General features: G+C 49.0%; 1 protein-coding gene across 2 annotated transcripts in view; it reads right to left on the bottom strand.

The window, feature by feature from the left end:
• Window positions 1-908: 908 nt before the first annotated feature.
• ADAMTS7 (ADAM metallopeptidase with thrombospondin type 1 motif 7) overlaps window positions 909-27482 on the bottom strand; it is a 66257-nt gene continuing 39683 nt past the window's right edge. For both annotated transcript variants that reach the window (XM_083586148.1, XM_083586147.1), the window contains exons 18-24: window positions 26545-26758; window positions 23199-24974; window positions 20714-20866; window positions 19688-19861; window positions 18259-18405; window positions 17950-18109; window positions 909-2713 (exon numbers count right to left, since the gene is read on the bottom strand). In XM_083586148.1, coding sequence (XP_083442274.1) covers window positions 2550-2713; window positions 17950-18109; window positions 18259-18405; window positions 19688-19861; window positions 20714-20866; window positions 23199-24974; window positions 26545-26758 — 2788 coding nt within the window. In that variant the 3' untranslated portion in view covers window positions 909-2549. The remainder of the gene's footprint in view (window positions 2714-17949; window positions 18110-18258; window positions 18406-19687; window positions 19862-20713; window positions 20867-23198; window positions 24975-26544; window positions 26759-27482) is intronic.

Raw genomic sequence — 27482 nt, 5'->3', positions numbered from 1 at the left:
CTCACCAGCTTGAAAAAAGGACAGGTGAGCAGGCAGGAGCAGTGGGGGGGAGTAGCAAGGTCAGGGGGCTCTAGGGTTTGAATTTAATTGAAAAGGAAGATGGAGCAGGGACAGGTGATGCAGCGAGGCCAATGGTGGTGCCTGCCTTCCTGTTTAGCCATGCTAAGATAACCATGGAGACTCTTCAAGAGGCAGCAGAAATGTCGTGGTGCCGAAACAAACCAACAAAGGCACAGCTCATACTTTGTTATAACAATTTAATTTAACACACTAGAAAGCTACAGACATTTTTTAAAAAATTAAAAAGACACTCCTCCATAACATCTCCTTAGAAAGAGTTGGTTGTTTTTTTCATTCCCATGTATCTGTGCTGAATCACTGGGGAAATTCCATGGCTGGCATGAGAGAGAGAAATTTGAATGTGGTCTTAAATAATTGGTTTTGTCACTCTCCCTAGACAGAGACAAGAAGACAGCCTTGGTCTGGTGTTGACATAATGCAACTAATCCATGGCTAGTTCTGCTGGTACTTATTGGCTTTCACACTGTGAAGTATTTGTTACCCACCATGCACTGAGAGCAATTTAAAACTATTTGCACTAAATAACCAAATCTTTGATTGATCTACATCAGAAATGCTGTGGATCTGGCAATCAAACCTTGACATTATCAGCTTTCAAAGAAGAACGGAAATGTTCTCTAGTCATATAGACAAAGATACTTCAAGTGCATTCATCAAAAGTTCACATAATATTATGCCAAATTATATAAAAAAGTCTTCAATGGATTTGCAAATTGCTTGGCTAGAATGAAAACAAACCTGTAACATAAGGCCATTTTAGATGAGGAAAAATTCAGTCCATATGAAAATTCCAAGTTAAGGAACAATAAATCTTCAGGGCCAGATGGTTTCCCATGTATTTTTTATTTAAAAAATAATAATGACATGTTAATTCCATATTCATAGAAAGTCTACAATGATTCTTTCAGAGAGAGAGGGTGTATCCCTGACACAAGTAGAATGCTGAGGCCTTATCAGACTTCTAGAAAAAACACATTGGCAAATTATAACTTAATTACTGATTTTGGTGTTATGCCACCTTTCCACCCTGAAAGAATGGGGTTTTGGTTACGATGTCCATATATAACATGACTGTTGCTGTGAACTGAAAACAGCAACAGTGGAGTCCTGATCATACTTGCTGGATTGATTACTATTCCAGACATGGAAGGAAGAAGGAAGTGTCACCCATTTCTTCATCCATTGGAATTTCCCAACATCCCTACCTCTGGGCTCCCCCCAGATGTTGAGCTCCAGTTCACAGCAGCCAGCAAGACCATTGGTCAGGGTCCTGACACAGGGATGATGTAGTCCCAACAATGCCTGGAAGCCACAGGCTCCCTTTTCCTTGCTTAACACATGCTAAATACCCAAACGAGACTATCAGTGCACGATAGAAAGCAATGAAGTGTTCTTAAATCAGGTGCCTTCTTGACAATAAGGAAATTGATATGATACTACAAATGCAGTCCCAACTTCCAGGGCTATGTAAGGGGGGTGGGGGTGGGAACCAGAAACTGATCTTGATAGTCTTGGGCTTTTTTGGGATAACCAAGCCAGCAGCCTAGAGAGAAAGGGTAGCTCACCCTGACAGATATTGAACTGCTGAGCCAGAGAATAGGGCATTAGATATGGAGGATTTTTCAGTCGGTAGAGCATGAGACTCTTAATCTCATGGTTGTGGGTTTGAGCCCCACATTGGGCAAAAGATTCCTGCATTGCAGGGGGTTGGACTAAATGACCCTCGTGGTCCCTTTCAACTCTACAGTTCTATTATTCAAAGACTCCAGCCAGATAGGTTAGTTTTAGTTCAGCTTGAGTGAAAACCAAACAACTCATAACCCCAATGCTTTGGTCCTCCCAGCTAGAGCAAGTGTGATGACCAGCTGGCTCAGCGAGTTTGAAAGGGGGGACATTTCACTGCCACCAACCACCAGGGAGAAAGGCATCCCTATGACAACAAATGCAACCAAACAGTCAAGCGACTTGGTCAGGTATGCTGGATGCCCGTTCTTACAAAATACAAAAAAAATATGCGTGTGTTTCCTGTTTGTTTGTTTTTTTAAAAAAGACATCACTCAAGTCAAGAGTTTTGTGCTGGCCCGCCAACACCGAGTGAAACCTGAATATATCCGACGATAGCACCAGATATGTTTCTGAGATCATGCCAAGAGTTATTGCTTTTGTAGGGTACAGCGCGTGGCCTTGCAGAGCAGATTCTCCTCTGCTGCGCATTGGAGGGCAGCAGACTTGGGTAGCCCTGAGGGCAGTTTGGTGAGAGGAACTGGAGTTAAAGCACCATGCCTGTCCAACCTTGGTGAACAGCACCAGCCAAGGTCCCATGGGAGGAAGGAGAGGAGAGCAATTGGTCAGAGATGGTGGCTGAGCTGCCTTCAAAGCAGCCCGCGAGGTGTCTTAGGCAGCCATTTCTCCCCGAGGCCACCACTGGCTTCTTTGCGCCTGAAAGGGTCCTGAGGTGATGGGAGTGCTCACTTCCGGGAAGCCCGCTCGTTCCCGCGGTCCCGGGGGCCATGGCCCTGCTGACGGCACGTCTGGCAGCATTGGAGGCTGACGGTAGGGAGGTGGCACCTGCCCAGGAACAGCAGCGTCTGGCAGAAGCTGAAGGAGAGCCTGTCACGCTCGCAGGCAAAACCTGCAGGAAGAAAACAACGTAGCAGGATTTGAGCAGTGGCGTGTGATGAATTATTTTTGCAGGGGAACGGTTGGGGCTAGAGGCACCAGCTTGTGAGGGCCATTGTGGGGGGCAACATTGTACACATGAGAATCGTGTCTGCCCCCCCCCCAAGCCAGGCAGAAGCTTCCTGGGCTTTGGGAAGGAGGTGCCAGGGTTCTGACAGGATGCTGGAACTCACCTGTCCTGAATCTTTCTACATTCAGCTTCATTGGATACCCATGAGTTCTGCTTGTTGTGACAGAGGGAGGAAAACTGTCTCTCCTTTGATTCACATAGTCTTCTCCCATTAGAGCCAGGAAGGGAGAAGAAGGGTTTGCCTTTCTCCTCCCACAACTGGGGAGGGGGAACACACAGTTCCCACACTCTGCTGCCCATCTTCTGTCCCCTCCCCTCCCACCACCTGAAGCACTCATGCAAATGCCCCCCCCATCCCATCCTGCCTCTCTTGATGTGAAACAGATGCTGCGCTGCTGGAAGGCAGTGCATCCCACCATCACTCATCTCAGATCTGTCCATATTCAAGATAAATGTTCCCCTGGGTGAAAAAACAATGGAGTGCTAAAAACCACATTGCAGCGATTGATGTGAGAACAGGGATTCCGCCCCAGATCTTTCCTGTGGCTGCCTAGATCATGGTAGGCAAACTAAGGCCCAGGGGCCGGATGCGGGCCAATCGCCTTCTCAATCCGGCCCGCGGACGGTCCGGGAATCATCGTGTATTTACATGAGTAGAATGTGTGCTTTAATTTAAAATGCATCTCTGGGTTATTTGTGGGTGATACGGAAGGGGGGGCATGTCTTCTTCACCTCCTTCTTCGCTACAATATATCCATTTATTTCCAATTGTCAATGTCAAAAGGGACTAAAATCTATAAAATTCATAGAAAATCAATGTGCCAATTTGCTCAATTTCTCTAGGACTCCATGATACCTCCCCTGTCCTTCATAATCCCTCAAGCAAGGTGTCAAGACCCTAATCCTGTCAAATCACTCTGCCAAGCCTTTCCTCCAGGCAATGCCAGTACGTGGACCATTGTCTTCATTGTCTTCTCATCACCGGTACTCAGGATGTGCTTATCTGCGCATATCTCCAGCTCTGCATATTCCCCCCCCCTCCATATGTTAATCCTGTGTAACCCAACCTCTTCTTAATGTATTCATGATGTAATCTGTGTAACCCAACCTCTTCTTAATGTATTCATGATGTAACTGGGATGTGTTTTGCACTGTATTCTGGGGCATGGAGGGAAGTTTCAAAAGTTCATGTCACCCCTTTCTCGCGGTTCAATCTCGCCTTGAACCTGTTGCGCAATAAACTTGGATCTTCTGCAGCTTGCTCCTGTGTCCGGCTGAGCTCATTTCCTCTGCAGAGACCCGCAGACTTAGTCCGACGAGCTGGGTGGCAGAGCAGCCTCGCACCCAGATTTTACCGTAACAGTGGGGCATAGGAATTCGTTCATCCCCCCCCCAATATAGTTCGGACCCCCACAAGGTCTGAGGAACAGTGGACCGGCCCCCTGCTGAAAAGGTTTGCTGACCCCTGGTCTAGATCCTCACTAGAAGAGGAAGGGAAGGTTTGTGCATCTCATTTGCAACCTGGAGACACTCCTCCCATCCACACCACCTGCTGCTTTACACACACACACAGACAGACAGACAGACAGACAGACACAGACAGACAGACAGACACACACACACACCCCAAGCAATCTCTGCATGTTTTTTCTCATCAGAAAGTAGCCCCTGCAAACCTCTGTCAGCCTGTTGCAGTGCTCCATGCTCACAGAAATCACCACCACTCACTTTGGATGAAATTTATGTCACCAGCAGTGACATCTGCAAATACTACCTTTTTTCAAGATCATCTCTTTCCAACTGTTATAAGAATTTTAAGGTCATATATTAAAAAAATAAATGTTCATAACTGTATATATAAACCACATGTCTGAAACTCCACAAAAAAGGTCCTGAACAAATTGACCTCAAATATTTCTCTGCAAGGTCAAAGTGGGAAACCTCCCCATTGTCTTTTTCCTCACAAATCCTGTCCTCACAAATCCTGTCTCAAGGGCACTTTCAAGATATGAACAGGGTGTGAGCCTGTGACCTGTGACCTAGATTCAGGAATTAAGTAGTTATAATAACGGGAAAGTGGCGAAAACCCAGATAATGCAATCAGGTAATTTGCCAGATAGGAGATAAACAAAGCACTCAGATTTCTGTTGTAGACCGCCTTTTCTGTGATGTAGGTATGATGTTACTGGGGGTGGTCTTGGAATCCAGGGCGGGCAATTTAAAAATGTCTACATAAGGGCTTGTGTGCATGGCTCGGGGTCTTCCTCCTCTCCTGTGTGTGGGGGAGCACCCTGTTGTAACAGTTAATAAAGATCAGGCTTACTAGCTGCTTTGCTTCTCAATATTCTCTGGTTGGTCTCTGTTATTTTCTCCTACCGATAGAGAACCTACAAAAGGACTCTATAAAAGGAGCAGTTTTTTTTATTTATATCACAACTATAAGGTGGGGAAGATCACATGCACACTAAGGAATAGGGAGCCACTTTTCAGACTCTTGTGGATTAGGATGACCTCAGGCTTTGGCAACTTGTTACAACTGGATCCATTGCCTGAATGATGATCTGTCTCCTAATCTTCCACTATTTTCTTTTTTAAAAATACGGTAGCTTAATTTACACCCAAGAGGCTTCCTCCAGACTCTTTATTTCAGCTGTGTTAATCCTCTTGGAGAAGCCCCCATCCCCCAATGCTAATACACAGTGTGAAAGTTTGCTTTTGGCTGTTTGGGGGTCAGGCTGGATGAGGAGGAGTGTGTGGGATCACGGCTTGTTGGGACACACAATTTAGTTATGTATGCTTGCTTCTAAATTATGGTGATTTTCTTTGCATATTATTCATGATTATTTTACTGGGGTCTTCCAACAAAGAGATTATTTAAGCTGTTTATAAAATTCCTTAACCAGCTGAAAGATGGTTAAGAAGGTGCCTGATGCTGTTAAAACTAAGCCCGTTGTCAGAGAAACAAACTAAACTTCATGCTTGAGAGACTGTTTTGCTTTTGTATTTCCATCACCCCAACCTCTCTCCAATGTAAAGGCTTGCAGTGGAAACAGAGCCAAGACCATCGGTTGACAAGGCTCCCCCTCCAGCACAAGAGTGAATTTCTGCTTAGCCCATTATCTCAGGCGATACCAGGTGAAGCCATCTCCCCCCCCCCCCTTGCTAATCATTTACAGCCAAGAGGAATGGCCTGGGATTAACCTGCTGCTCAGTGATGTGGAATGAGAACCAGGAGGCTTGCTTGGATGCTTGGCAAGGCGCTCAGCTCCTCCAATGAGCTCATGATCACTTTCTCTTTCCCATCACTCCCAAGGCTCAGAGCTCATAAACAGCTCACTGAGCACTGGGCTGACGCAGCCAGTTCCTCGCCTAGCGCTCCTCCAGCATCCCTTCCGCACTGTGTATTTATAGCCCTATACGGCCTAAGACCCTCGTACCTACGGGACCGCCTCTCCTGGTATGCCCCACAGAGAAATTTACGGTCTTCAAATAAAAACATCTTGAAGGTCCCAGGCCTCAGAGAAGTTAGGCTGGCCTCAACTAGAGCTAGGGCTTTTTCGGCTGTGGCTCCGATCCGGTGGAACACTCTGTCACAAGAGACCAGGGCTCTGCAGGACTTGACATATTTCCGCAGGGCCTGCAAGACAGAGCTGTTCCACCAGGCCTTTGGCCAGGGCACAGCCTGACTCCCTCCCTCAGCAATCTTCGCGGAGCTCTGGCCCAATGGTTGCCAGTGGCTTGAATTAATTAATTTTATAATGAATGATTTTAGAGTGTTTTTTATGCTGTACTTTTTGTACTGCTTTATTGTTGTTAGCCGCCCTGAGCCCGGCTTCGGCTGGGGAGGGCGGGATATAAATAAAATTTATTATTATTATTATTATTATTATTATTATTATTATTATTATTATTATTATTATCGCACTCTTATACCACTTCAGGAAGCAGGTGGTGCTGTGGGTTAAACCACAGAGCCTAGGGCTTGCCGATCAGAAGGTCAGCGGTCCCGTTGCTCGGTCCCTGCTCCTGCCAACCTAGCAGTTCAAAAGCACGTCAAAGTGCAAGTAGATAAATAGGTACCACTCCGGTGGGAAGGTAAACGGCATTTCCGTGCGCTGCTCTGGTTCGCCAGAAGCAGCTTAGTCATGCTGGCCACATGACCCGGAAGCTGTACGCCAGCTCCCTCGGCCAATAAAGCAAGATGAGCGCCGCAACCCCAGAGTCGGCCACGACTGGACCTAATGGTCAGGGATCCCTTTACCTTTACCTTTACCACTTTAACGACCATACTTTTTCACCCCTGCCAAGTGTCCTGAAAAATGTAGTTTGTGCAGGGTGCTGGGAGTTGCTAGGAGATGCTTAGCAAACCACATGTGCAAGCCATGTAATCCCAAAGGCAGGACATGAGGTGGTGCTCAGCTCTTTGCCATGCCAGGCGTCCTCAGTCTGAAAAATGCACCTGAAAATGGTTCTTACTTGGGGGTGGGGAGGCTGAGGAAATGGCTCTGAGAGAGGGAAACTGCAGTTCCCAGGAGTCTTTGGGGAAGGTCATGTGCTTTCAATGGATGGTGTGTATTGCGGCCACAATAGCCCCGAACTGCTACTAGACAGGAGCTTGATATTCCAAATGGGCTGTTCAACAATTCCAAATGGTGAGGTGTCTTTTTAACTTATTGGATTGTACAAGGGACAAGAAGGGCAATCAGGATTAAATAGCTGGAGTGTCTATTTATGACAATGATGCCGAGTAGACACTGCAACAAAACACCCCGCATGTGTGGGCAACCCCAATTCCACAATGAAGTCTCCCCGGGAGCCCCCCCAGAGAATTAGGCAGCCCCCCCCCCCCGCCAAGGCAATGGCTGAAGAGAGAGGTTTCTTTTGCCTGCTGATAAAAAAAGTGTCTGGAACACAGGAGCTATTTCCTAGTCCATGGAGATTAGCAGTCATGACCTCGCACAGGTCAGAGGTTAAGACCTCTAAACCTCTGGCTCGCCAGCTCTATCACAGGCTAAACCTTCCCTCGCTTTTGCAAATTGCACATCAGGAAGTTTATTTTCCTGCAGTGTTCAAGTATTGTGAGTGAATAGCACCATCCTGCACAAAAAGGCAAAGCAGCTGTAGCCTAACCCTGGAAAACAAATACAAAAGGTCTGGTGTGTTTTTATAAACACACCCATGCAACAAACAGGTCAGCAGTCTGGATGGGCAGCCTGCAGGATCAGTATCCTCTTCTCACAGGGGCCAAACAGATGCCCATCAGGGGAAATCCACAAGCAGGATCCGAGCACAATAGTCCTCTCCCCTCCTGTCCTTTCTAGAAACTGGTATTCAGAAGTATTGCTGCTTCCAGCTGTGGAGGCAGAGCACAGCCATCACAGCTAGTGAGCCCATCAATTTGTCAAATCCTCTTTTAAAGCTATCCAAGTTGGAGGCCATCACTACCTCCTGTGCAAGGGAGTTTCACAGGTTAACTATGCACTGTGTACAGAAGTGCAGTGCTACCCCCGGTTGTGCACGGGATCCATTCTGGAGCTCCGGTCGGATCCCGAGGTGTGCATAGCCGGAGGTGCCGCTTCTGCGCATGCGTGCATGGCAAAACCTGGAAAAATACTTCCAGGTTTGCTGCATACATATCCTGAAGGATACGTAACCAGAGTGAATGTAAGTAGAGGTACCACTGTACTGTGGAAGCTCGGGTTGCGAATGTGATCCGTGCGGGAAGCATGTTCGCAACCCGCAGCGTCCGCAACCTGCAGCGCTGCGTCTGTGCACGCGTGGGTTGCGATTCGGCGCATACATAAAGCACGATTTAGCACTTCTGAGCATGCACGAGCACCGAAACCCAGAAGTAACCTGTTCTGGTACTTTCGGGTTTTGGCACGCCCATAACCCGAAAATGCGCAACCTGAAGCATCTGTAACCCGAGGTACGACTGTACTTTCTTTTATCCGTCTTCAGTCTTCCCACATTCAGCTTCAACGGACGTCCGCAAGTTCTAGTGTTATGAATAGGGTTGGGCGATATTGGCTTCTCAACATCATGATGTATCACCAGCTAAACATCACAATATAGTGATACATTGTGAAAAGCAGAGGGAGGAACATCCAGCATCAGTTCCAGCCCCACGAAGAAGTAGGTAACCAAGGCCCAACCACAATCTACCACTGGGTGAAGGCGCCATTGCACGCTGACCCTCAAGCCAGTCCTGGACGATGAATCAATACATCACCCTGGCCTCGATTGCAGCTGCTCTGGTGCTGTTCTCCAGATTAGTCTGAACAGGCATTTGTAGTTTTCCAGCTGCTGATTGTGATTATTCCTGTCGGGGGCTGGAACCAGGAAGCTGCCTTGTACTGCATCAGGCTGTTGATCAGCCACAGGATGCCTTCAGGTTCTCTGCCCCTAACCTTCTCCAGCCTCCGGTGCCCTCCAGATGCTTTGTACTGCAACTCCCATCAGCTCCAGCCAGCATGGCTGCATGAAGCTAGGGATGATGGGAGCATGACCACATGGGCTGGGGCTGATGAGAGTTGTAGTCCAAAACATCTGGAAGCCAACAGGGTGTGAAGGCAGTCACTGGGTCACCATTATAATCTGAAGGGGGTTTACTTTTTGGAAGGTCTGTGGTTACTGCCTTGGGTAGATTGTTGGCTAGAGACTCATACCTGTCAACAGTCCAGATTTGACCAGTGCACGCCAAAATCACGACTGGATGTCCTGTTTTCGGTGCTGAGTTCTCACGCCAGTCAGCTGGCTCCATGAGAGCTTGGCACCAAGAGACTCCCATGCAAAAGAAGGTGCCCATGGAGGTGGAGGGAGGAGCTGTTGATGGGGCACATTGGGCCACCTCCGCCAGGACCAGACACCATGCCTCCTGCCCCACAATGCCCTCACCAGAGGAGAAGAAGCTGACAAAGATGAGGATGATAACAGGGAAGAGGAGGAGCTGGAGGTGCTGGTCTGGCGCTGGGGGAGCTGCTGCTGGAAACAGAGACAGGGAGCTGGGGTGAGGAAGCCCCAGCTGGCTTGCATGGGAGCACAACACTGAAAGCTACACATCTTGATTTTAATCGGTGGGTTGTTGAAAGGTCCGGAGACATACAAACTCCTAACCCATTAATTTTAGATCCCAATAACTTGTAGGTTTTACCTGCCACTTTTAAAAGCCGCTGGGGCAGCTATGGACATCTGAAGCATTTGCCCATTTAAGAAGAGCTACAATCCACAGGATTTACTGTGTGGTTCTGGGGCCAGCACCGATAGGCCAGCCTTACAACATGGAATTTCTCCAACTGGGGAACAAACATTGGCAGCCTTTCGTGTGGAGGAGATATTTTGCAGCTGATAATGTAAGCGTCTGTTCTCCCGTCCCGTCCCCCCCACCAGGCAGGCAACTTAAAAGCATAATGCTCAACAGCAAAGCAAACTGAATATTTTAATTAAGGGCTGGTTGAGTCCCTCCGTGCCAAATCATACTCAGCAGAAACTCACAAGGCCTTGATGGGATCAAATCCCTCTTTGGATATTATTCAGAAGGTTTACTCCTAAATCTGCTGCTAAGCCCGGAGGGAAGAGGTTGAATTTTTTCACAGGGTCACAGAAACAAACTTTGATGCACATTCCTAGATAAGGAAACGGCAGCTCGGAGAGAGGGAACTGCCGGGTCAGCTTTAAAAAGTGTGCAGGAGAGCCAAACTAGGCAATGTCTTAGCTACTTAGCGGTACTGTTAAATGCTTTTTCATTCCCTCCAGAAGATGCCAGCATGGACCCAGGACCTCAGCATGGGGATCTGGGGGCTTTAACCCTTTCCCAACTGGAGGTTCCCCCCAGTGCAAACTGCAGGCAGGAGGAGACCAGTCCAGATTGGGTGCAGATCAAAGGGGAAAACAACCCCCATGGTCTTAATCCATATTGTGCTTGCTCCTTGCAATCTGTGTAAAAAAAGGAAAAAAATCCCTGCATGTAAGGGTACAGATCCATAGTTCATTGTAACTTTGCAAAATATAGTGATGGCCTCTACTTTGGATGGCTTTAAAAGAGGATTAGACAAATTCATGGAAAATTAGGCTATCTGCCTAAGGCCACAGTGGCTGTGCTTTTCCTCCAGAGTTGAGGCCTGAAGGTCAGATACTGGGAATCACAAGTGAGAAGAGCACTTCTCTTGCACTTGGGTCCTGCTTGTGGGCTTCCCATAACGGCATCTGGCTGGTTGTCAAGGACTGGATGGATGCAGAGGAATGGGGGGGAAGGCACCAGTTGGGGAACCCTCCCCCCCCCAGGGAAGAAGACTCAGAACCAGGGTACTGGTGGTGGGACTATGATGAGTGGTCAGAGGGAGAAGCCTGGGAGGAGGAGGTGGAGGAGGAGAAGAAGGAGAAGGTGCAGGTGGTGTCGGAAGCTGAAAAGATAACAGGGTTTAGTGAGCAGGAAGAGGCTATGGCAGAGAGAAGCCCAGAATCAGGGGCAGAAGAGGAGGCGGGGAAGGGGCAGGGCCAAGCAGCAGCAATGAGGCAGGTTGCTGAAGAAGCCAGGGGGTCTCCACCTCCTGCTGCGACCAGCTCCCCTTCCTTCCTGGTCTCCCAGAACCAGAAGAGGTATGAAGAGGGAGCCTCAGGTTGCTGGGGAAGGAACCAGGAAAGGAGCCTTAGAGAGCGGGGGAAAGGCAGGGTCCTTGCAACCGCCTCATTGGGACAAGACCTACTGGGAAGAGTTACTGTGATCATCAGGCCTGCACTTTTGGTTTCTTTGAATAAAGAGTAAACTTCATTATTTTTATTGCTGACCTACCCCTGACTCTGGTTCCTGATATTGGTCACTGTCAGAACAGGAGGCTGGATGCTAAATAGCCCCCCTCGGGCCACTGATCTGAAATTTTGGGCACATGTACCCAAGGGGCTGACTCCTCCCCTCTGAGATCAGGGACATTGTACGTTTCACATGTGAACCCAAGGGGGTTTACACATTTGAATTTGTCAGTGTGTCAGATTTGTCAGATACCTACTCCAAGTCACTTCCAGATGACCTGCTTCTTGTGCCTTGATCCTCACTTGTTTGCATAGCGTTTGTGGGGAAGTGACATGACATCTGCTGTTTAATGCACAACCATCCTGGTTTGTTTGCAGAGAGGTTCTATGTTATAGATTCGAGCACTTCCTGGAGTATTTCCGCATCACCTTCCTTACTCCAAAAGCCAAAGTCTGGGGAGAAAGTGGGCTTGCTACATAACAGAGGGCATATCAACACCTCCCTTCCCTTTGCTTTTTCCAGGCACAGCCTGTGCTTTAAAGCTCTCTATCCGAGTGCCCCCCCTTTTTTGCTCCAGAGCTTTCCCTGCAAAAACTCGATCTTTAGTGCTCCATTGGCACAAACATCAATCCATGGAAACCCCGAATTGACATTTGCTCTGACTGAACACTAAAGAGCAGTTTTTACCAGGGAAAGCTCTGGGCAAAAAACCCAAAAACTTGGACATCGAGCTTTAAAGTGTGGACCTGTGCCTGGAAAGAGCGGGGCAAATAAGTGCAGAGCCAAATCCATGTCAATCGGCTTTTAACTTGGAGTGTTTCAGATCCTGCAGCCTTCTTCATTGGGTGGGACGTATTAGGATGCCATTTATGCATACAAATGTTGTTAGCTTTCGTTTTGTTCCAGTTTTATATTGCTTTTCATTTTTGCAGTATACGTTAAGTCACTCTGAGCTTACTTTTCGTAAAAAGGACAACTAATAAGTGTCAGCAACGCCACCACAATTTGAATTTGCTAGTATGCAACTGAATGCCACCTGCAAAATAGTAGCAGACTGGAAGTCGTTTGCTTGGCTTTGCCTTTGATCTTAATTGCCTTTGTAATGTGCACCTGTCGGTTACCCACCCTGGAACCTCCGGACTGGGATGGGCTATAAATCCAATCAATGATACCACAGAAAGGGGTTTCAAAAGTGGAGGCAGTGCTTTCTAATTTCTACAACACATCAAAGGAGAATTCAAAGGTCTTCGGGGCTTTATTAAGAGTTTTGGGGTCCCAAAGCAGGGGCGGCAGCTGAGCTGCAGACCCTTTTCTCTCTGGGGCAACGCAGACAGAAAGGAGCAGCAAGGAATCGGGGGAAAGAATGTCTAGTTTGACCACAAAGGTCTCTTTCAGCTCAGCAAACAATGACATCACTGTGTCAGAGGTTACAGCTAACCCCACCAAACACCCCCTCCTACAGCATCAAAGGGGCAAACTGGGGGAAGGGAGCGAGTGGATATTATCTGGAGGAGCCCCCCAGGCCTGTAAAGAGACATTTCTGCCTTTCCTGGATCTCGAGCTGGCTCCTACTGGATCCCCTTTGAACACAAAATCACCTCCATCCCTTTGTCTGGATGGATTTTGCACTTGGATTTTGCATTATTAGACTCAAATGTTTCCATGGAGATTCCTCCAGGGAGGAAGAACCGTACCTTGGAACTGGTTCCTGACTAGAGCAGTCAGGAAACGCAGCCACGGAGTTAGCCAAGAGTTGCAGAGGATGATGTTCTCTCTCTGCCCGCCTGCCCTGCCTTGACTGCTACCACCAGCTCCTGCTCTGAGCACCATCTGAAAGATGCCACAGGAAGCTGCGGAGAAGAACGCCTTGGGAATATTGCTTTAGTGCCTCTGATGGAGCCCTGCTTCCTCTCGGCAAGGCCTCTTATCTCCGGCCTTCAAGAGGGCTCTTAAAGGGAGCTATTTCTGCAGGAAGGACCCGACATCTGTCTCTCTGCCAATCTTAGCAGCCGAGAGTCCTTCTCCCAGGGCAAGACACCTCTTCACACACACATACAGGACGCTCAATAAATCATAGCTGTCAAGTGGCTCATTACAGGGACTAACCTGAGCATAAAATGGAAGGGCTCACGGCATTAACACCCCAACAGTTGCGATTTCTGCACTGAAGAGGGTCGGACTAGTTGGAGTCCCTTCCAATTATGTGATTCTAAAAGATATTGCATCTCCGCTGATCACAGGTTTGTATCCAGCACAGAGCAATCATGTCTACGTGTCTCCAGCCACCAGTCTGCTTCCAGCTCACTCATATATATATACACTGGCTCTTGATCTCCTACAAAGCAGCTAGGTGAGGAGGGTGGAGGAAAGGCCTACAGCTTAGAGGGCACCACCCCACCCCCTAGTTGTAGCTCTTGCTGAGATAGTTCAGTAAGGACAGCATGAAACTCTTAATTTCAGGGTCAAGGGTTCGAACCCCACATTGTGCAAAAGATTCCTGTGTTGCAGGGAGTTGGACTAGATGACCACAGGGGCTCATTAATTCTACAATTCTATGCTTCTAACCCATCTCATTCTTTTGGGATGCCAATGAGGACACTTAAGTGGCCAGCTAAGGTTGTTGTCTTACTTAGAAACTTGTCTGACTAGGTCAGCGATTTCAGTCAGCCAGACTGATCCCCCCAAAATTACAACCTTCCAAATGCCCGGGGGGGAGGAACAGAACATCCCTTTTTTTTTCTCACGAGATCTCAGTAGTCATTTTGGGTGCTACAATCTCACACTGTGTCCCCCCCAACCCCAACCCCCCACAAATTTTCAGAGTGAGAGCGAGACACAGGTCACGTGATTCACCCCAGAGCCCGTGTTGGAAGCTGCGTGTCCTGGTTTAGCATCGGGGAAAGTTGGAAGGTATGTTTCCAAGCAGTTTGGCTTTCAGCCTAACATGCAAGCCAGCTTGCACACACATGTGCCTGCACACATGCTTTCACTCAAGGCATTTTAAAAGCAACAACTTTTCCCTGTAACAGCAAGGGGAAGGCGGGCTTCTGCAGCGACTGAAGGATCCTCCTTTGGTGATTTGGGCAATCTTGTTTCATGGCTTTCAGTTAATTTAACCCTGTTAAAGTTTGGCTCCTTGTTCAGTCTTAAACTGGGGGAAGCTGACAAGCCACAGCTGCACAGTGTAACATACACACACTGCTCTTCCTTCTTAACATTCTGTGTTACTACATTTTTATTAGCCTTCTGCAGCTGATAAGAAGCAAGTTTATTAATAGCCTGATCTTCCACATAGAAAATCCAGCATGGGTTTATGGGCTGCTGATGACTACATTTCCCACCTCCTAAAGGGAGGCAGGATGCTGGGAAGAGAGGCATCACCACCTGGGGCAAAGGGCCTGCTTCCGCTCAGGCAGCTCCTAATGCCACCCAATCATCGCTTTTCTGCTATAAACTATAAGCAGAATCACCACTGACTTCTCACCCCCCGGGTGGGGGGTGGACAGAGTCCTCTATGCACCTGTTTGGGCCTCCCACCATGTTCCCCCATACACTGGGGGCACTGCAAGCAGGGATTGCCTCCTCCCCCTTCCGCCTGCCCAGTCCAAGGCTATTTTCCCGGAGGCATCTGGCTGGCCACTGCAAGAAGAACACACTGCACTAGATGGGCCCCCATTTGAACCTATCCAGCAGCCAGGCTCTTCTTCGTTAATTATGAATACTAAAATGGAACCTCCACAGACAGAGACAGTCTACCTTAGAATGCTGGAGAACAAGAGTGGGAGGAGGCCGTTGCCCTGGAGGCTTCCCGTTTGGGGCATCTGTTTGGCCACTGTGAGAACACGATGCTAGATGGGCTTCCTTTGGCCTGATCCAGCAGCCAGGATCTTATTATGTTCTTAATTGTTTTCAAAGCCGCTGCTTTGATCATTTAATTATCAGTTTCCGGAAGCTATGTCTTCAGAGAGATAAAGAAGCAAGGGGCGGCTGAAATTCATACGGTGCCTGCCATGTTCACCAGTTCTCGCCTTGCAGAAGCGGCAACTTTAGTCATGCATACACAGCCATAGCAGAAGCCAGAGACTTCAGTTGTTTGGTTCCTGAAGCTTTTCTTTACCTGGTCACAACCCCAAACACCATTTTAGTGTAACACCGCTGGGTTTCCAGAACAGTTTCAGAACATAAACATAAAAAGAAGGACAGAGGGGAAGAGAGTTGCCCTTATACAAATCTGTGGTGTTAGTTTTCAACATGTTCAGCTGCTTTGAGTTCGTTCATTTACAAATTCATAGCTGCTAGGAATCCAAGGAGTGTGTTGGTTTGTTTCTATCCTGGGAGGTTATTTTGCAGATCATTTTCCCTATTGCCCCACGAGAAGGCTGTGAATCCCATACTGGGGCGTTGGAGTAGATGAGCCTTGGGCTCCCTTCCAACTCCACAATTCTATAACGTAAGACGCAGCCAGCATGGGGTTCTGCACTAAAGACCAAAGGGACCTGACACCTCTGTGTCCAGGCCTGCAGCTTTAGCAAGGATCTGACTTCATATGGCAAGCGGATGAGACTTTTCCCCTCCCTCCAGAGTTCAGCAGGATATGTTTTCTTTCCCATCAGCGCTTCCTGCCCTGGGCCATAAACCAAATATAGGCCATTAAAAACCCCAGAGTGTTTAGCCCTCCACATTCCCTCACATTGTCTTGCATCGTTTATGTGGGGGGAAATCATGACCCTATACATCAAGGCCATTGTATATCCATCATCACCGCAGGATCTGTATTCCCACTTTATCTCTCAGCGCTATTACCATGAGTAACAAGTATTCTTCTGGAGAGAGGCATTTGTTGTAAGGTTAACATTTCCTGTGCCCTGCCCTTGCACAGAAAACCAGTGTAATCTTTTGGCAACAGCCAGGACAATTCTGCAGGCCATGCTGGATCAGGCCCTCGGGAGCGTTTGCATAGTTTGCATTTTTGGACCAGAAGCAGGCAGGTGGTGCTGGACCTCTAAGTGGTGAGGTGGAGGGGGGGTTACACCAAAGGGGCTTGCTGGGAGGAGATCGACATTTCTACAGTGTACTCTTTGCACTGAGTGGCTAAGGCCGATGGGAGACGTGGCCTTTTCAGTGGTGGCTCCACACTTATGGGATGCTCTCTGCAGGGAGGCCCGCCTGGCATCACCACCATCTATTTTAAAGCACCAGCCAATTGCTTTTAATTTTACCCAGGCCTTCAGCCCTTTAGGAGGTAAATTGCATGGGGGTGGCAGGGAAAGAGCTGACTCCCCTTCCCCTGTTGCTGTGGCTCTGGTGGAATCTAGACACATATAAAAAAACACTGTGAAAATGATTTTTAAACAAAGTTTTGAAAAATATATTGAATTTGCCATAAGCTTACCATCACCGTCTAATGTCACATTTGTATAACAAACTTAAACCATTATATTTGCAGCTGTATAGCTGAGTCCCCTGACTCCTGTGGGAGAAAATTCCCTTTGTGGGTTCAAACCAAACTCCCTATCAGTCGGACTTTATTCCGTAATGCAGTACAGGACAGAGCCCCAAAGTGTCTGTGAGAACATTCCACTAACACCCCCTGGCCCATATATGAAATATGCAACATCCTGGCTGTTTTACTCCCTAGCCAACCACTTCTGCCACCCAGCACATCGCCGTCTCTTTATCTAACCATGCTCCTTGAAAACACTGACTCAACACAAAGTTTTTACTGAACTTACAGAACCCTCCTTGCACCTTATCTGCAGATGTTTTTTCACTCTAATACTCGGTTAGGTTCCTCCTAAACTGGTTCTTACCAGTTCCGTGGTCAGAGGCCGGACTCTTGTGTCCTCACCGCTAACACGTCTTGCAGAATCTCTAACTCTCCCACCCCTCCGCCCTGTTAGAATTCCTGCTCCATGGTTGCAGTCATGGGATTTTTGTCTATCACATGACAGTATATGTTTTGACTCCACAGAGTGGGAAGTGACGGACACAGGATGTTTGTGTTACTGTGTTCCGTGAAGTGGGACTATTGTCCTTTGTCCTTTTCCTCTTTGCTGTCTGATGCTAGAGAGAGGGGGAGCCATGTTGCAGTGCTCTGTGTGTGTTTATATGTAAATAAAGTAGATTAGCCAAAATGCTGAGTTGCTGAGGTCTGTTACACAAGCTGCACAAACTCTGCAGATCCCTAAGTGTGCCGATGTCTGTTGGCATCGGGCGCTGTGATGTTTGGGCAGAAGAAAGCTTTTGAAGCTCCCGAATGAACAACCAGAAGGGAGAGAACATGCCAGTCGGGCATGTGTCTCTGCCAGGGTCCTACTCGAGTGTAGGACGAGCTTCTGACACGCCCATCCCACCCCACCCCACCACTTACTTGGTGGGCTGGGGCTGCAGTCCTGGGGGTTGCACTTCTGCGTGTTCTCCGGCCACGGTTCGTGGTCGCAAAGGCTGTTGTCTTCTTCCACCTCCCCAGTCTTGGTGTTCATGCATTTCACCTGCCTCTTCTGGATGCCTCCCCCACACATGGCTGTGCACTAAAGAGATCAAAAAGGACTTCAGACCACCCAGCCACAGCCTGCCCTGGACCACCCAGAGGAAGGGGGGTAGCATCCTAATTTCCAATCATCAAAAGCGTTCTGGATTCCTTCCCATCAGGGATTCAGGAGAAGGACTCCTGGCTTACCTGCCCCCAGGATCCCACTGTCCACTTGGTGCAGGGGTGGACGTTGCAAGGCCTGGTGTTGTTCGGGCGGAGGGCTTCGTCGCACCGTCCAAATTCCGGGCAGGTCACCAGGCGTTCTTGCTCCCCTCCTCCACACAGCTCAGAGCACTAGCAGGAAACAGGCAGGAATCAGCTGAGAAGGAAGCACCACCGACCCACTACAGTGGACACAGGCGGGTGCTTGGGCAGGAGCTAGTTCTGAGCCAAGGAGCAAGCATGGCAGTCAAAACAGGAGTGGGAGGCCACACAGCAACCTCCATGGGCTTGTCTGCTTAGTGGGCTTCCCATGGAGTAAGGAGGTCCATTTATGGCTGGGGCAGCACATCGTAGTGGCCCCCAGATGTTGAACTCCAACTCCCAACCAGCCCAGTTGACAGGGATGCTGGGAGTTGCAGTCCAATAGTATCTGGAGGGCGTCATGTTGGCTATCCTTGGTTTAAGGCACATCACTGGGGCAACAGCCTGCATCTCCTGCTCTTTGGGAGCTTCCAAGCCTTTGGGGAGTGTTTGCTAAAGCAGATCAGATCTCAGGGAGCATCACCTGGCAGAAGACATTCCTATTAAACCGAAATGGCACGTTAGAAAAACTACAATTCCAAGTGTCACTTATGACCCATAAAGTCCTATACAGCTTAGGTCCAAACTATGTGAAGGACCGTCTTCTCCCATGCAAACCTGCCTGCACTCTGAAATCTTTGAGGGAGGCCCTTGTCCCAGTCCCACCACCCTCACAGACATGCTTGGTGGAGACACAGGAGAGGGCCTTCTTGGTGGCTGCTCCCAGGCTTTGGAACTCTCTCCCTAGAGAAGCCAGACGGGCTCCCTCCTTGCTGTCCTTCCATCATCCAGCGAAGACTGTTTTATTCCAACAGGCTTTTGGGAACTGAATGGTGTTTTTTTTTTAAGGAAAAGGCTTTTACGAGAGCTGTGCTGTTTGTTTGTTTTTTAAATCTGTATTTTAACAGATTTGTTTTTTATATTGTTTTTAATTCTGCTACTTTTCAACAATTGTTTTTCGTTTTCTCGTATTTGATTTGTGTTGTTTTGATTTGTGGAAGCCACCTTGAGTCCCTGTTGGGGGAAAAGGTGGGTTATACTGTAAATAGTTAATAACTACAACAACTGCAAGGGAAGGTGGTGGTGGTGGGGTCATTCATTGCCTTTGGAATTTATTTTCCATTCAGCACGATGGTAAAAATGAATGGATGCTACAGAGGGCGGAGACCCAAGCCACACATCATCACCATCATCATTGCAGCCTACTCAAATCTGGGGTAAGAAAGCAGCAAGAAAAATTGGAGCAAGACGCCCACACCTCACCCCACAAGGGAGCTCTGGGTTGGGCTCACAGCTTCCTCCCCTCTCTGCTTGCCCCCTGCCCCCAACTCACCTCTCTCCAGGTAGAGGTGTACCAGCCGAGGCACAGCTTGCTATTGCAGGGCATCTGGGTGAGGGGCTTGTACAGCACAGCCTGGCAGTGGAAGGGGCGGAGGGGCCGCTGGTCCCTGCTGTCGACGCAGTGGGTGTCCCGGACTTTCACACCGCCTCCACAGGTCCTGGAGCACTGGGTGCCAAATAGTGCAAAGAGAAGCCGGCTGAGAGCTGGCCACTGTCCATTGTGGGGTGGAGGGATATTGGGAAGCAGACTGGTTCCTCTCAGAAGAAGACTGTTTTTGTTCCTACCTATTCAATTCCCTGCTGTCCCCACCTCATGAGTTCTAAGAAATGCCCCCCTGCCCCACTTTATGCTCACAACCACCCTGCAAGGTAGGCCAGCCTGAGAGAAAGGGGGTGGCCTATGGAGGATAAGACTATCCGTGGTAATTGGCCGCCAGGGCCGGCGCTATCCTAAGGCATTCTGAGGCAGTTGCCTCAATGGCACACTGGAGGAAAGTGAACAGGGGCAGCAGGCTTAGACCTGCCTCCATGCCTCTTCCCTTAAAGTAAAGGTAAAGGGACCCCTGACCATTAGGTCCAGTCGTGGCCGACTCTGGGGTTGCGGTGCTCATCTCGCTTTATTGGCCGAGGGAGCCCACGTTTGTCCTCAGATAGTTTTTCTGGGTCATGTGGCCAGCATGACTAAGCCGCTTCTGGCGAACCAGAGCACAGAAATGCTGTTTACCTTCCCGCCGGAGTGGTACCTATTTACCTACTTGCACTTTGACGTGCTTTCGAACTGCTAGGTAGGCAGGAGCCTCTTCCCTTACCCACTGTTAAATTGCAAAGATCTGAGGCTTTTGCTCCAGTTGGAGTCACTGCGTTTTGGGGTTGGAACAGACTTTGGAAGTCATCGAGTGCAGCCTGCTGCTACGCAACACAGAGCAAATACTTTAAAAAATGATCAAGAGGGGTGTGTGAAGACGAGCCCCAGAGGCCTCCTAGGCAAAGGGTGTTGCCTGAGGTGAGTTTTGCCTACTTTGCTCCAGTTCCCGACGCGCCAGCTGGAACACGGCCTCAAGTAGCACCTCCGGGCAGGGATGGGCTTCCGGGCAGGGCTGCAGTCTTGCTCCTGCCCTGTGCTGCAGCGCACTGTTCTCCAAATGGCACCCAGGCCGCATGTGGTGGAACACTGGAAGAAAGAGGAAGCCCTGTTAGCACCCAGGCCTGCTCAGTCCCCGCTAATTTGATGGAGCTGGGTTTTCACCTCCTGCCTCTCCAAGCAGGGGTAGGGAACCTCAGGTCCTCCCAAATGTGGCCTTCCAGTCCTCTCTGCCTGGCCCACCTGACTCTCCCCAAGCCACACCCCTCCTGGTCTTGCTCCACACCCTCCTTGAGTATTTTGCCCTAGCTGGAGCTCCAGGGATGATTCTTGCTGGTCTGGATAAAGAGGAGGGTGAGAATGTGTGGGGAAGCTAGCCTACAGAGCTTTTAAAAATCCATACTTGTTGCTCCGCCCACTTTTGCCTCCTGCCCCACCCACTACCAGCATGTGGCCCCTTTAAGTTGAAAAAGATTGTCCAGCCCCTCTACTCTGGCCCATCCCCATCTGCCACTGCCTTCTCATACCGCCTGCTGGAGCCTCTGGACCAGAGTCCCAACAGGCAAAGAGGTCACATGGTCTGAAAAGACAACCTTAGAGCCAAGACAGGGTCTTCTCTGCACCCGCAACCCCCCTCCATTCCACCTCCTCTAGACCAGGTGTAGCCAACAAGGTGTATAGCCTCCGACAGTTCTCTGGTGAAAATAGGGACACCCTATTCCATACCCTCCAACATTTCTCCAATCAAAATAGAGACGTCCCCTCCAACATTTCTCCGGTGGAAAGAGGGACATCCTAAAGAAAAGACAGACATTCCAGGATCACATCAGAAACCAGGACAGCTTCTGTAAATCTGGTACAGTCTCTGGAAAATAGGGAAGAAGACGAAGACGAAGAAGAAGAAGAAGAAGAAGAAGAAGAAGAAGAAGAGGAGGAGGAGGAGGAGGAGGAGGAGGAGGAGGAGGAGGAGGAGGAGGAGGAGTTTGGACTTAATATCCCGCCTTTCACTCCCCTTAAGGAGTCTCAAAGCAGCTAACAATCTCCTTTCCCTTCCTCCCCCACAACAAACACTCTGTGAGGTGAGTGAGGCTGAGAGACTTCAGAGAAGTGTGACTGGCCCAAGGTCACCCAGCAAGTGCGTGTGGAGGAGCAGGGAAGTGAACCCAGTTCACCAGATTATGAGTCCACCGCTCTTAACCACTACACCACGCTGGCTCTCTGGGACACTTGGAGGGTTTGCAGGTGCCGTCTAGAGGTGGTCAGACTACAGCTCCACATCTGAGAGTCCTGCACTGGCTGCCGGTGAGCTACAGTGTCCAATTCAAGGTGTTGGTGCTAGTATACAGAGCCCTAAAAGACCTGGACTTAGAGGAGAGCCTTACTCCATACGTCCCAACTTGCTGTTTATGATTGGGTTGGGAGAGCTTCTTAAGCACCTAAGAGCACAAGAAGCACCAACTGGATCAGGACAGTAGCCCATCAAGTCCAGCATCCTATTCTCACAGTGGCCAACTAGATGTCCCAATGGGACCCGAACACGAGAGCAACTCTCCTCTCCAGTGGTTTCCAGCAACCGGTACTCGAAAGCGTTGCTGCCTCCAGCCATGGCGGCAGAGCATAGCCAGCATCGCCCCTGGATGGAAAGGGCAGTGTGAACATGGGAAGGGATCCCCATCTCTGGAACTCCCTTTCAGACAGCTCCTTATACGGAAGGTTTTTTTAAAAAATGTTTTTTTTAATATATACTGTACGTTGGAAGCCGCCTAGAGTGGCTGGGGCAACCCAGTCAGATGAGCGGGGTATAAATAGGAATATTGCTGTTGTTGTTGTTGAATAGGATGTCCCTATATTCAACGGAGAAATGTTGGAAGGTATGCTGTCATTTTAATTATTATATATTGCATATGTCCTTTCCCCTTATGTTTTTTAGCCAATCTAGGCACCCTTCAGGAAGGTAGGGGAAGAAATATAAATTTAATACATTAACAAATAGCAAATAAATAAAATCCCAACCACCAGCATAGCCAGTGATTGTTGTCTAAGCAATTTTGCTTAGAAATTCAATGAGAGTTTTGATCTGTTTTTAGACTTTAAAAACTTTTAGAAGTTTTTAATTATTGTTGTTAATGCTTCTTGTCAGTAGTTTTATTTTTTTAACTGCTTTGTGGTTTTGTTTTGTTTTTTTACAATCAAACAATATGTACATTTTATGAAACAAATAAATAAAAATAATTGCAGCCCAACAACAACTGGAGGGAACTGGGCTGGCTAACCCTGCTCTGGACGAGAGTGTGACCCAAACCCTCTCACTTTCTGCAGAGCTGAGCTCCGGGGAAAGCAGGCCGGGTGCCAAGGGGCTCAGAGCCAAACAGAGAACTCCCTGCACCCGGCAGGTATCCTCTCCTTCCTGCCAGGAACTTGCCTCACTCCAGTTTCCAGCTTCCCAGCTGGCATTCAGAGCAGCTGCGACAGTAGCTGGAGGAGCCACCGAGAGCGTCCTGTCCTCCTTTTCCTCCTGGTGCCTTGCAGTCGTGGGCCTGGGCCCGAGACCTCCATGGCTGCTTGCAAACATCCAGTGAGCCCCATGGGGGGCACTTTTATTTCTGCCCCCAGAGAGTCCCTGGTCCCCCACACTGGAAGGGATACGCTCAGCGTCCCACTTGGTTTTCATTCCAACAGACTCCTCCTTCCGCCTCGGTGCAGGTGGCATGGAAGGGACAGAGCCAGGAGAGGAGGGCCCCCACTCCGTCAGCTCAGTCGGCAGCTGCCGCCCCAGTGAGTTGGGACTGTGTGGCATGAGCAGAACGCGGCTGGAAGGGGGCTGCCTCTCAACTGTATTGCTGTCAAGCCCAGGTGGCTCATATGCAAAGGTGGGTGTGGGCTCCAGGGAGGTAGACTCGCCCTTGGCCTTGACTACATCAGCAGGAGAGTGTTGGAGGTCCTGTGCATCTGCCGCAAGGCTCTTGCTGTTTGCCACGTCGTACGGACTCACACCATCATCAGGCTTCCTGCTTGTCTCGCTTGGGACCTGAGCTGGAAGGTGAAGGGTGGTTTTGGTAGGACCAGGCAGTGGAAAAATGAAGTTCCCATGCGTCCCCTTTGATGCTGTTTCTGCAGTTCCTGCCGCGACTGTCCTAACCAGGGCTTCTTCCATTCTGCGTCCATCACCAACGTCATCTCTGAGATCAACGATGGCCTGGTCTGCACCACCACCTTCTCTATGGTCCAACAAGCCAATGTCTCCAATGGTGCTGAGATATGGGACCTTTGAGCCTCCAACGTCTTCCTTCCAGCTCTTGCGAGTGCTAAACTCATGGTCTTGACTGGGGCTGCCCTCAACAGTAGGTACGGTTGGAGTCAGGAGGGTCAAGTAAGGGAAGATCACAGAGGGGGCTGTGTTTGCTACCTTCCCTTCCCAATGTGTGGTGTCTTCTTGGGCATGATTGACAGATACATGGGTGTTGGTGCCAGAAGGGAAATCCGTTGCAGCTGCAGAAGTGGAAGAAGGAAGATCTCCCCAAATGGCTGGTGGGTTCTCCTTCACGTTAACTCCCATGGAGGAGGTTGGAGAGACAGCAACTGCTGTACCCAAAGAACCATACCAACTGACAGCAGTGCTATGCTCTTGAAACCCACTGGTTACCCCTTTGCTATTCTGCCCAACAGCTGGAGATGTTGGGCTTCCATGGTCCATCTCTGGCTTTACAGTAGGGAGAGAATCGGGAGCCATTTCTTGAGGGTCCTCTTTCACGTCGCTGACCTTCTTCAGCCCAACATCTGGCAACAAGTCCTCTCTTCCGCCACCCTTGGTGTCAGCTGGGTCGTAAGACAGGTCTTCATGGAAGTTGATAAAATTGTAATCGTAGTAAAAATCATCCACAAACACATTTCCCTTTTTGTTGTTGCCGGGTGAAAAGTCTTCTTCCCTTATGGCATTGAGGTCTTCAGATTTGGGCGACAAAGGGATGAATCGAGGGATGGGGTGGCTTGGGATGAAATTGATCTCATTGTACAGCTCCCGGCTCGAGGAACCAGAACCTGACCAGTCTGGGAAGATGCTCTCAATCTTGTTCCAGCAGGGCAGCAATGAACAGGCCATTTCGGAGGCTGGTCTTTGCCCCGGATCACAGCTGGCTCTGGTATTATTGGGGCAGTACACCAGGCGATGCTGTATCCCACTTCCACATGTGACCGAACACTGTATGGGAAAGGGGAGAGAAAATAAGGAGTGTGAGAGACATCAATGGCCAACACAGTGCTGGCAGTTTCTCTATGCTAGGATCCTCCAAGAGAGATAGTGTGGTATAGTGGTTAGAGCAGTTGATCTCAAAGTGGGTGGTAGCACCCCCTGAGGGGCAATGGGATTACCTAGGTGGGGGTGCTAGGAAGCATTGGCAAATGGGAACAGGAAGTGTAAATGATTATAAGATTTTAAAAAGCTGGTATGAATGGTTTGTCCATCAATTTTGTTGTAGTAATTAAACTAAATACTTATAATTGATTATATGTGTATGTGTGTGTGTGTGTGTGTGTGTGTGTATATATATATATATATATATAAAATCATCAATATATATATATACATATATAATATCTATCTATCTATATATGCAATTAGTTGTCACTGTTTTGAATTTGATTGTGTTATGGTCTTCCTTAGTGGGTCATGCAAACCACTATTCTGATAATGCCTTTTATAGGGTAGGGAACACTGGGGAAGGATTTATAAAACCAAGGGATTGGTGGCCCCCAAAAGTTTGGGAACCACTGGTTAGAGTGTCAAACTAGGACCTGGAAGACCAGGTTTCCAATATCCACTTGGCCATGACCTCTCAGCCTAACCTACCTCACAGGTTTGTTGTGGGGATTATAGAAGGTGGGGAGAGAACCATGTATACCCCACCTTGGGCTCCTTGGAGACACAGGTGGTGGAATACAAATGCAGTAAATAAACAAACCTGGTGCCCCAGTTGTAGTCCAAAATTTCTGGAGGGCACCAGGTTGGGGAAGGTTGGTCCATGCAAAAAAGAGCCAGAAATCATTCTAATCCAAGGTCATTTGCTCTTTCCACTACAGAAGCTCAGTCTAAACCCAGCCATCGTTCTTCAGTTTCAGGTCATCTTTGTTTCCTGACGAAGCTTGGTTTGCATGGAAAAACCCAGACAGCTGGTGGGCTGGCGGGTGACCCTGGAGGGGGCTGGCACCCAGTGACTTCATAGGTCGTCTCTATTTGGGGTTTCCATCAAGTACCACCCTTCATCCCAGCAAGATTCCTAGCTGAGGGGGGAAAGAGCGAGTGGGGATTTGCTAACAGGGAGAAACAAAGCACAAGAAGGATGTTTGTTGCCGCTGAGCAGATAAGAGGTCTTCTGACCTTTCTCCAGAGTTGCAGCAACCCACATACCGAAAATAGTTTCATGCCACAAGGGCATGTGACTCACTGCCAGCCACATTAAAAGCGGAGTCTTTCTGCACGGACCCTGGGAGGGAAAACCCGGATTGCCCAAGGCCAAGGATGTTGGGCAGCCAAATTTGCAAAAGCCATGGTTATTTATGCAATGGAGAATCCTCCAGTTCCTGTCTGGAGGAAGGTAGGAAGCTAGCTGCTTTCTAATGACTCAGATCATGGGGTCCATCTAGCCCAATAATTGATTGACAGCTGCCCTTCAGGATTTTAGACAGGGGCTATTCCCAGCCCTACCTGGAGATGCCCTTGTGGATTGAACCAAGACTTGCAGCAAGGGTTTTTGCGCTCGGATTCTCCTCACCTTGGACCAATTGCCAGCCAGCCACCGAGCCGGGCAGAGGACCTCTCGGTTGCAGGGGGCCGTGGCATCTGGCTTGGAGAGATGTTGGCACTTGCTGGCTTGCAGAGCCCGCTGCTCATCCAGCGCCACGCTCTGGATGCAGAGAACGGTCCTCTTCGTCAGCCCAGTGTCCCCACAGGTGGCAGAACACGCCTGCCACTCGCCAGCCCACCACCTGGAAGGGAGCGAGCAGGATAGATATGGTCGAAGACCAGCTTATAAAACACACTTGGGGGGTACAGTCACAGAGGTAAAACAGATGATTAAAACAATTAACAACAATAAATTTAAAAACAATGTACAACAATAAACTATCCCAGGGGGTTGACCCAGAGTCACCCATGGAACCGAGTTTGGGGATTTTCATGACGGACTATTTTGAGTTGGGAGATGGTCTGCGCCTACAGATCTGTACGCAGAATCTGGCGACCATCCAGGTCATTTTCTGATCTTTGCCTAACAGGAAAAGGTCAAATTTTTGCTTTTGTGGGAGGTTGGTGAGCCTCTCCACTCCTATCTCTCCCAATGGACAGGTGCAAAGTCTCTGAGCATACGGGACTTTTCTAAAGGCTCCTTCCAGGACCGGCGAGGGAAGAGCCGAGCTTCTGGCCCTTCTTGCATTTCTAGATACGAGAAAGAAGAGATATGTTGCCGGTGCGGCTCTATATCTCTCGATTTCTCCAATTTTATAGTCGGGGCACCTTGCGCAGTGCTGTTGTCTCTCGGTGTCTAATAAGGAGTTCAAGGGTTAGGCTAGGGAAAGAGCAATTAGACGTCCAACTCTGGGAGCATGACCACTGCAAGGGTTTGGAATAGATGACCCTTTGGATCTCTTCCAGCTCTACAATTCTGTGATTCTAAGAGGCTCCTTTCACAGTTATTGGGGAACAGGATGCTTG

The sequence above is a fragment of the Podarcis filfolensis genome (assembly GCF_964270895.1).
Source record: "Podarcis filfolensis genome assembly, chromosome: 14".
NCBI lineage: Eukaryota > Metazoa > Chordata > Lepidosauria > Squamata > Lacertidae > Podarcis > Podarcis filfolensis.
This window is presented reverse-complemented; position numbering and strand designations above follow the sequence as displayed.